At 45.2% G+C, this 10,193-nt stretch overlaps 1 protein-coding gene across 1 annotated transcript; it reads right to left on the minus strand.

Moving 5' to 3' along the window:
- Nucleotides 1-820: 820 nt before the first annotated feature.
- On the minus strand, nucleotides 821-7,566 carry OVOL3 (ovo like zinc finger 3). The gene is made up of 4 exons (XM_061597764.1): nucleotides 7,464-7,566; nucleotides 6,318-6,451; nucleotides 5,266-5,449; nucleotides 821-1,110 (listed from the first exon to the last, which is right to left on the minus strand). Exons 1-4 carry the CDS (start codon nucleotides 7,564-7,566, stop codon nucleotides 821-823), a joined length of 711 nt encoding a protein of 236 aa, XP_061453748.1.
- Between the last annotated feature and the right edge of the window lie 2,627 nt (nucleotides 7,567-10,193).

The following is a 10,193-nucleotide window of genomic DNA, read 5'->3' on the forward strand; positions in this document are numbered from 1 at the left end:
CCTGTGTGGTGTGTCCACCTTTCCCTCATTACAGTCAAATTTAGAGATGTGGCTTTCAAGATTGCTGGAGTCCTGACACTTATTTTAAAAAATGAGCTATAAAGCAAGATAATGTTCAGCGTGAACATTGGTTGTGTTGCTGCTTCAAAGCAGAAAAGGGACAAAACATTCCCCTAACCATTATCAGATTTATTTAATTATATGCCATCTCTCCACCAATTGAGACCCTAAGCTAGCTTACAACAAAACACTACCTATTACAAATATCCTAAACTAGAAGCAGCAGCTATTGAACAGCAGATAAATTATGAATAAGAAAAATCACAGATTGCTGCCCAAAACTTGGGCAAGTGAAAAAGGTTTTAGTTGGTGCTTAGAAGAGAGTCATGTAGGCCAAAGTTCCTGCAGAGAGCATTTCACAGCTTGGAAGCCAGCACATAAAAGGCCCTGTCCCTGCTAGTTTTCCCGCTCTCTTTGGAAGGTGAGGGGACCTGCAGCAGGGCTTTGAGAGAAAGCCTGTGGATCCATTTTCATTTTTAAAAAAGGTTTCTAGTCCTTCTGACTGGCAACATGATTTTTAACATAGCTGCTGGATGAAATCTCAAGGCAGAGGAGGGTGAGCCATCCAACCCTTAGAGAAAATGCCAGGTCAGCACGGACACTCATTGCCATTTCCAAGGCCAGCAGAAGTAAGTTATGCCAAAGGAGTATAAATGCGCTCATATGCATGATTTAGCCAGTCTCTAGCTTCTTCCATGGGATTTGGATTTTGTTTTTTTTAAGGAGGGAGTTTGCTCAGCCCTGCCCTTTGGCCTTTGCCTCAGTATACAGAAGGGTAGAGAATGTGGAGCTTGGTGTGGTCAGCCGGCACTAGCTTCTGGAAGTCTCTCCCCAGGAGGCCGTTGGTGGGGTGGCACTGGCGCACATGGCTGTAGTACTCGTCGCTGCCGCTGCAGGTAAAGCCACACTCCTCGCACACAAAGAGCTTGGACCGGCGCTCGCGGTAGGCGTAATGCTGCTGGATGCTGTGGATTTTCTTCAGGTGGGACTCCAGGGAGCAGCGCTGGGTGAAAGCTTTGTCACAGACGCGGCAGCGGTATGGGCGGATGCCTGCAGAGGAGCCAAGGCAGCTTTGTTAACTGCAGGGCAGAAGGGACATGAAAGAACCAGGCCTAGATAACCTGCATCCACTAGCTGTATGGCCGTTTCCCTTGGCTGGCTGGTGCTTGTGGAGGCCTAGACCAGAGGCCAAATGTGGCCCTCTAGGCGTCTCTTTCTGGCCCTCGGGACTCTCCAGGCCAAGTATCCTACCGATCCTGGTTCCCTTCCCTTGCCCTGCATGCTTTTGCCTGGCTGGCAGGAGGTCTTGAACTGTGATAATGCCTCTTCCTTATCTGGATGGAGGTGGATTTGTGTAGCTGGGATGTACAAAGGGAGGAATCACTTCAGTTGCCCTCCACAGTCTTGCTTTTGGTCCTGCCCCTCATGGCATGCAGCCCCTGAAAGATTGCCTGCGAGGGAAGGCAGCCCTTGGGCTGAGAAAGGTTCCCCAGACCTGGCCTAGGCCTCTACATCCCGTCCCCCGGCCTCTACTTTATCAAGACCTGTCGCCAGGGTGCTTTCTTATCCCACCCGTTTGCCACCACTTTAAGCCACCTAAAGTAACGCAAATACTGGCTTCATTTATCCTTGCCTGTTTCTGCTGCTGCTGTTCATTGCAAACGTTTTTATTTACCCTTTATCCTTTTACAAATACAGTAGTTATAGGCATGGGACAAAACAGACAGGAGCTGTTGTTCTTTGACTTAGGAGTAAAACAGATATTATAATTTATTAAAGCTCAAAATTAATATAACATGGTTACTTGCTGGTAAGTTGTAAAAAAATGGTTTATTAGATACAGGACGTTATTACATGTTACTGTTACTTCAAACAGATGCCACATAAACTTCACTATGCTGCTGTTGGCTTTAACATGATAGCTAGGTACTTGCTGCTCCTCCTTTCCCTGTACAATAACCACAGCCAATTATTTATTTATTGTTAAATTTATATCCCTACCTTCCTCCCCAACAGCAGCAAACAAGTGATAAAACACTAAAAGAATATAAAAAAGTCTTTAAAACATCTTCAGCATAGAACAGCAGCGTTAGAAGGGGCCTCTAAGGCCATCAAGTTCAGCCCCCAGCTCAGTGCATGAATCCAGCTGAAAGCATCCCCGGCAGGGAGCTGTCCGGCTGCCTCTTGAATATAGAATCTTAAATTAGTGTTCCTAACTCCTCCCCAGCTAACTCCCAAGCTTGGCCAGAGGACTTTACTGCAAGTCCTCCCTCTGGTCGGGATTCACTACTCTCTGGTCCCTTTCCAGCTTTCTCACAAGAAGTCTTCCCTCTGGTCAGCTTCCACTCGCTGCCCCTCTGACCTCAGCTCTCTCCCTCTTTCTCTTGCAGACTCCTCAACTCTCGCCTCAAGCGATTTCACCTTCCATGTAGGCTCCTCTGTCCTCTTTAGCGGCCAGCTGCTGCTGTTTCAGTCAACCTCTCTCTTTCTCTCCGTGTCCTTCAGATCCTCATTGAATCTCTCACTGCACCTCTTCACAGTTCACCATGGACTGCCTGACTGAGCCCCCAAACTGTGCTGAACTTGACCTTATATTCCCTTCAGGCAGGACCCTCCAGCCAATCAGTTTTTCTGATAGAATTCCAAACCCTCGCTGCCCTCTAAGTGTGGACCAATAGATTTGATTGGAATATCCACCGCACAACCAATCATAAACTGGCCCCTGTTGAATGCTGCTGCTCTGTACATAAAAACCAGCATGCCCGCTGTCATCTTCTGAGCAACTTTGGATAGTAGACCTTGTATACTCCTCATATATTCTTTTTGGCTCTGGCCAGGAGTAAAAGTGAAGGGGTTTTTCCCCCTTTCTTTTTACAGTTAACGATTTACACTGTGTTTACATCATTAAAATATTCTTATAACAAAAGTTTACCTCACAACTATATGGAGGAGTTGTGGTTGTTAGAGCCATAATGGAACCCATGACCTAGAGAGGCGGTGGGCTCTCCGACACTGGAGGCCTTCAAGAGGCAGCTGGACAGCCATCTGCCGGGAATGCTTTGATTTGGATGCCTGCCTTGAGCAGGGGGTCGGACTCGATGGCCTTAGAGGCCCCTTCCAACTCTACTCTTCTATGATTTCTCCCCAGTGCTACACCTACAGACATAATGGGCCTTGATTGGGCTAAGCTTCAGCACATGAACTCTGCTTCATCATGGGAAGCTGGCACATACTTAGGCTGTGGTGCAGTACTGTCTACGTTGACTGGGTTTCTCCCAGACCCTTTGGGGTTTCAGACCTACCTAGACTAAAGGGCGAGTCCAGCACATCTGCTTCCCATAGCAGCCAACCAGACGCCTCAACAGGTGGCATCAGTCCTCTTGCTAGTGGGGGGGGGGAACCATAGCTCAGTGGGAATCCTGGGAATTGTAGTTTGTGAAGGGTGCTGAGAGTTTTTAGGACAGCCTTATTCTCCTCGCAGAGCTACAGTTCCCAGAGTGATTTAACAATCAATCTCTCTTCCCAAGGAACTCTGGGAACTGTTTATAAAGTGGTATGATAACTGCTTGAAATGTATAGTGCAGATGGGGCCATAGGTTAGCTTCTTTAGTAGACTTGCAGGCAGAAGCAAGTTAGCTGGACTGTGAATTTAGACTGAAATATCAATACACAGGTTCAAATCTTGAAGAGATAGGCTTACAAAACTGTTCATAATGTTTTAAAGTGATGTGCAATTTTGCATTAGCCTAATTTGCTGATTGGTCAATCCTTCATTAAGATTGTATCAGGCCTAAAGGGGATGTATTTGACATTGCAACATATTATTATTGAAGGAGTTTCTCCTTTAAATTTAATCGGTTGGGATTTTTATTTCTGCAAAGAATTAACACTATAGAAGACGGGGTTTAAAATAGATATGGTTTAAGTTAATGCTGCTTATGGCTATTTTGAATGGTTTATTCTCCTGTGCAATGAAGAAGAACTTTTCTAATATCTTAATGGTGTGTGTGAGTTATCTGTCTATACACCCACATATGGGTGTTTCAGAATAATAAGAACCCTTTGCTTGTTTATTTATTTATTTAATTCAATTTCTATACCGCCCATAGCAAGCTCTCTGGGCGGTGCACATCAAGTAAAAACACAGCAATACAATTTAAAAAACGACCTGGTCATCAGATTACAATTTAACTGTCTGTTAGAACATTAAGTACAAAATACTAAAATATTAAAAAAATATTAAAAAATGTTAAAATGTTAAAATGCCTGGGCAAAGAGGAAGGTTTTCACCTGGCACCGAAAGGATAGTAGTGTAGGCGCCAGGCGAACCTCGTCAGGAAGGGTGTTCCAAAGTTCGGTGGTCACCACCGAGAAGGCTCTCTTTCTTGTAATCGCCTTCCGTGCGTCTCTATAAGTAGGCACCCGGAGGAGGGCCTTCGCTGTTGAGCGCAGTGTACGGGTAGGTTCATATCGGGAGAGACGTTTCATCAGGTATTGCGGGCCCGTGCCATGTAAGGCTTTATAGGTTAAAACCAGCACTTTGAATCGGGCCCAGAAACATATAGGCAGCTAGTGCAAGCGGGCCAGAATCGGTGTTATGTGCTCCGACCGCTTGGTCCCAGTTATTAATCTGGCCGCTGCATTCTGCATGAGCTGCAGTTTCCGAACCGTCTTCAAGGGCAGCCCCACGTATAGTGCATTGCAATAGTCCAATTTCGAGGTTACCAGAGCATGAACAACTGAAGTAAGATGTTCCCTGTCCAGATATGGGCGTAGCTGGGCCACCAGCCTAAGTTGTTCGAAATGAAGAGTTGCTGTCTGGTAGCAGAGGGAACAGGGCAGGGCAATGTTTCAACCAGGAACATTACGGAGCCCAAAGGCCTGGATTCAACCCAGAGGTGGGTGGATACCATGCAGATTCCAACCCACTATGGATTCAGAACAACCATGGTCTAGTGGTAAGAGTGTTAGACTTTGACTGGAGAATGCTAGGTTCAAATCCTCGCTCTTGCTGGAAGTTCACTTATGTGACCTTGGGCCAGTCACTATTTCTCAGCCTAACCTACCTCACAGGGTTGTTGTGAGGATAAAAAGGGGAGAGAGAACCTTAAAAATTGCCCTCAGCTCCTTGGCATGTTAACAGAAAAGTATCCATGTTTGTGAGTTGAGAAGCAAGCCAAGGCCCCTGAGGGAGACTGTGCCCACCTGTGTGTGTCCTCAGGTGCCTCTTGAGGTCGAAGGTGTCATTGAAGCCCTTGCCGCAGTACTTGCAGATGTGCTTTTTGACTGAGCTGTGGCACTTGAGATGGCGGTTCAGCATGCGCTGCAATGGGAAACGCTTGCTGCACATGCAGCACTGCAACTCTGCCTGCGCTGGAGGACTCCTGCCCTAGACGAAGGAAAAAGAAGTGGGGGTTGGAGGACCAGATTTTTAAACTGACACAGATGAAATAGACAACATGCAGCCTTCTGCAACCTGGTTTGTTTATTTATGAGAGCAAAGGTACCAGGCATGGCTATGTTGGAAGATAATAGCAAAGAGATATGGTGGGCCAAAGGAAAGGGAGTTTGTGATGGGTGGATAGGGCTAGCGAAGGGACTGGAGGAGGAGCGTCACATGGTTCAAGGCTATAAACACACTAGCTGCCTACCCCAAGGCATTTCCATTAGCCACACCTGGAACAGGTTGATCTGCCAGTCAGTTGCAAAATCTCTGAAGCTGAATTAAAAAGAAAAAACACTGAAGCTACTCCCACCAGCTTTTACAGTAAAAGGGGTGGGGTTTGACAAGCATCGTGTGCCCGTTTTCAGAAGAGAGAGGTGGAGACACACTGGAACCAGCAGAACAGGGAGGGTGTCTCTGCCCCAATTTCACCAAAGCGACATCATAGCTGAAATCCATCTTCCTCTCTTGCCATGAACTCACAATGCAGCATTTGGGCAAAGCCATCGCCTCTCAGCCTCAACTGCTCCCCCTGTTCCCAAACTGTAATCTGGGGGGACCATACTGGCCTACCTTACAGGGCTCTTATCAAGATTGCTGAGATAGACAATGTATGTGGAATGCTTTTAGCGCCCTAACAACAGTACAACCCCCTTTCCCCTAAAGCCCTCCACCAAAAAGTCTTGCTACATGGGCCCTGCGTCAACATTCTTTGAAAATGTCCATGGCAGGATCAGAGCTGGTGGGAGAACTAAATGGATTCCAAGCATTCCTTTATTCTAACTGTGTGGCTAGTTGGCCCACTCTTACTTACCTTGCTGTTCCTAGGATATTTTCCCATGGGAACCGGCTGAGAATGACACAGGCTTTGGATGATGCCTTGGTGGGGGTCCCCTTCGTGTGTCCTTTCCCACATGTTCATGGTGTTGCCTCGGAGAATCCTGGGGTCTGCAAGGAACATAGGACGGTTCCTTATACTGAGTCAATCCACTGGTCCATCTAGTTCCGTACTGTCTCCCTACTGACTGGCAGCGGGTATATTTATCATATATCATTTTTCACCCTATTCTTCCAGAGAAAAAGGCTTCCAGAGCAACTTACATAAGAGTAATGAGAACAAGGTGGGCCCTGCCTGTTGGTTTACAACCTAAATGATACAACACAAAAGGAGAAAGGGAATGAGGAGGGAAGAGGAAAACAAAGTCTGGCGTCAAGGTAGCTCTTATAATGATGAGCTGAAATGGAAGCAGTTCAGGGAAAAGAGGGACCTGATAGAGATGATCTCTGCAGTGACCCTGCTTTGCTTCTCTCCCTCTGCTGTAGCCAAATAGTGACATATCTTAGTGCCATTGTCCCACTACCCCAGCTCAAGAGGAAGTGACTGTAGCCTGCATGTGTCTTTACAAAATAATCACATTTTGCCCTTAATCGCAAGTCCTTAATCTAACAATCTAGCAATTCCTATGACAGCTAGGGATCAGCTAGGATGTCTGTAGTAAATCTGTAGGTTCTCTGCATCCCAAAGACACCTCAGTCATTACTTGAGAATCCTAGGAAATGGCCTGACATCTCATTTCTTTTCCTAATGAAGCAGAGCAAATTCATGGAGGATAAGGCTATCAATAGCTGCTCGCTACGATGGCTGTTCCACCCCCATTGTTGGAGGTAGTATGGCTCAGAATGCCAGTTTCTGGGAATCACAAGTGGGGAGGGTGTTGCTGTTGTGCTCAGGTCCTGGTTGTGGGCTTCCCACGTGAACATCTGGCCACCGTGAGGACAGGATGCTGGGCTCAGTGGATCCTTGGCCTGACCCAGAAGCCTCTTCTGTGGCTTCAGATGAGGTTTCAAAGGGGTCAGCCTTGCATATTTTAAGAACCCTTTCAAGCACACATGTATTTGCAGCCAGTCAATCTAATTCAGGGCAAAAACAGTGCAAAAAGTGTTTAACTAGCCTACCTACCTGGGATATACAAGTCTCCCCGGAGCTGGTCGGAGAGCATTCCCCAATTCCGGGATGCCAGCCGCATCGGGCTGCACCTTTTTACCAGGAAAGATTTAGGCATGGCTGATGTGATGGTAGGCTCGGAATTCCCTGGAAGTATTTCCACTTTGACACGTCAGCCTGAGCAAAATCTGAGGATTATGAGTGACCAACAATGGAACACACCTTAAAACAAAAAAGGTCACAAAGCCAAGGAAACGGAAGCATTTATCATTAAGCCGATCCAGAATCCAGATATCCCAATTCCTAATCTGTGCTGTTCTAGTGTATAGCCCTCACTTTCCTCTTGCAGAAGGGAACAAAATCCAAGAAGCCCATAACCTTAGACCACATACCTATTAGATTCCAGCTCCTTTCCTAAGGAAATAAGGAGGCCTGGCTCATAATTTTAAAACCTTTCTACCCTGAACATTCTCCTGTAGCTGGACATCGGAAAGATGTCTGATGCTACCTGTACTAGAACATCTCCCTTTCCTCCAAATTAAGGAATCTTCTGGAGCAACCGTTACCCCTTTGTACAATCCCTCTCTGCGTGTTTGGGCACATAACCATGTGCTGAAAGCCAAATCCAGCTTTTAACCTTCCTGATAGAAGACAAAAGTGTGGTTTTGAACTTTTTTAAAGGGCAACATGGAACTCAGTCCCCTAAGATATGTGAATCATCCCACTACCTTCCTAGAACAGAGGCCACAACCACAGTTTATTTATTTAAAATATTTCTATTTCACCCTTCTGCCCTATAACAGGGCACTCAGGGCAGCTTACAATAAAATCACACACATACATAATAAGATTGTACACAATAAAAATACAAAAAGAGTAAATTAAAATACATAAAATACAATTAAATACATAAAATACAACACACACACACACATATATATATAGAAGTGGTACTAAAGGGACTAAACAGTAAAAATTTAAATAAAAAACGTAAAAGCAGTCTTAGGCTCTCCCATCAGTTCCTCCTCCTAACACCCACCTTCCTAGCAAAAACAGGAAGCGCACCCACAAGTCACACAACTCACCTGGTCTGCTGTTAAATAAAATCCAAAATCTCAGCAGAGTCCAGCAGACAGGGATATGATTCTGGAGACATAAGTGAGTCAGAACCTGTGTTGTTTAAAATAGCAACATGGGATATCCTGGCAATTTGAATAACCATTTGTGGTGTGTGTGTGTTCCAAATGAGAACCCACCAAGCTCCTTTGCATACGCTGTGCTGCTAACTGCAAAGGCAACAAAAGCTCTCCATCCTCCCTATGCAAATCCTACCCTTGACCATAGAGGGGGGAGCTGAGGACGGTTACCCAGTGAGTCTCTTTGGCAGGACAGCTGCAGGATCTGTGCCTTTCCCCTCATCTTCAACAACCAACTGGGAAACACACCCCAAAACAGTACGTTGAAATGAGAACAAGCCAACCTGTCCTCCACCACCACCGCAGCGCCATCGGATAGCTGAGGAGAAGGTGAACGGAATGAAATAAGCAAGCACATCCTACAGAAATCATCTTTGGGAGTAAACAACAAACTACGGTTAGATCTTCACTGGTCACTGGTGTGTTATGGGGTTTAGCTCAACGGTTTGGGCCTTTAAAGCCCTAAGCAGCCTGCACCCCCGGGGGGATTGAAAAGCTGCCCTGCCTTCCTTCTACAGAAACAAACCTGCCCATCTCATGTACTTCAGCCAGATCCTGCACCCACGGGCCCATCTTCTCACATGAAAGGAGAAGCTTGCCTGCGTCAGATCCTCCACCGCCCTTTGCCCGCCACCCATAAAGCAGGCTTGGGGGAGGCAGTGGCTAGAACCTTCCCACTGAGCTACACTTGGAGGGAGACACAGGATGGGCCTCTGCTTATACTCCTGGCAGGCGGATGCGAAATGCTGTCTCTTCTACAGAATTATTTTTTTTTCAATTAATTTTTATTCTAATTTTCAAAACCAAAATAATACAAAAAGAAAACAACACAAATCAATAACTAATACAATACAAAAAAAATACATATATATAAAAATATTGACTTCCGATTTGTCATCGTTCAGCTATAAATCTATAATATATAACAAACCTATCTCTTAATAGATTATAAAATCACCTTCCTCCAGCGGTTATCTTAGTTGGTTTCAAATCTCATTAACATCATATCATTTTAATCTTCCACAAAAAGTCAAAGAGAAGTTTCCAATCCTTGAGATATATGTCAATCAATTTTTTTTTCTAAATAAACATGCCAATTAATCCAACTCATCAAATCTACTAAGTCCAGTGATTTTAAATCGCTCTTCTGTCATTATCCATATTGGGTCCATCTTCCATCTTCCATCTTTACGCACCCAAAAATCTTGCTGTCATAGTCATATAATAAAAGTCTGATAGGAATTTCCTCCATCACAGATATTTTCTTGCCATCAAATCCAAACGTATCACTGAAGTATTGTTGCAAAGCCGCATCTCTGTTCCTCTTTTCCACGTGATACACTAGTACATCTCTTGAAGGTTTTTCCATTGACACAAGACAGGGATTAATTCTGTTAACTTTCTCCATTTCAAGTTCCATCAGATCCTTCCAGTCCAAGAATTTTTTTGAACCGATAATATCTTTATCTCCAATCTCTTCAATTCCTTCAGGGACAGCGCTGAATTCCAAACTGTAATATTTGTCTCCAGGATCCATCACAGCCAGGAA

This window comes from Rhineura floridana, chromosome 15 (genome assembly GCF_030035675.1).
Source record: "Rhineura floridana isolate rRhiFlo1 chromosome 15, rRhiFlo1.hap2, whole genome shotgun sequence".
Classification (NCBI taxonomy): domain Eukaryota; kingdom Metazoa; phylum Chordata; class Lepidosauria; order Squamata; family Rhineuridae; genus Rhineura; species Rhineura floridana.

Coding starts and splice junctions, on each gene's coding strand:
- OVOL3 (XM_061597764.1), bottom strand. CDS start 7,566: ATGCCTAAATCTTTCCTGGTAAAAAGGTGCAGCCCGATGCGGCTGGCA. Junction 6,452..7,463: donor GGGAGACTTGTATATCCCAG/GTAGGTAGGCTA, acceptor TGTTCCTTGCAG/ACCCCAGGATTCTCCGAGGC. Junction 5,450..6,317: donor AATATCCTAGGAACAGCAAG/GTAAGTAAGAGT, acceptor TCCTTCGTCTAG/GGCAGGAGTCCTCCAGCGCA.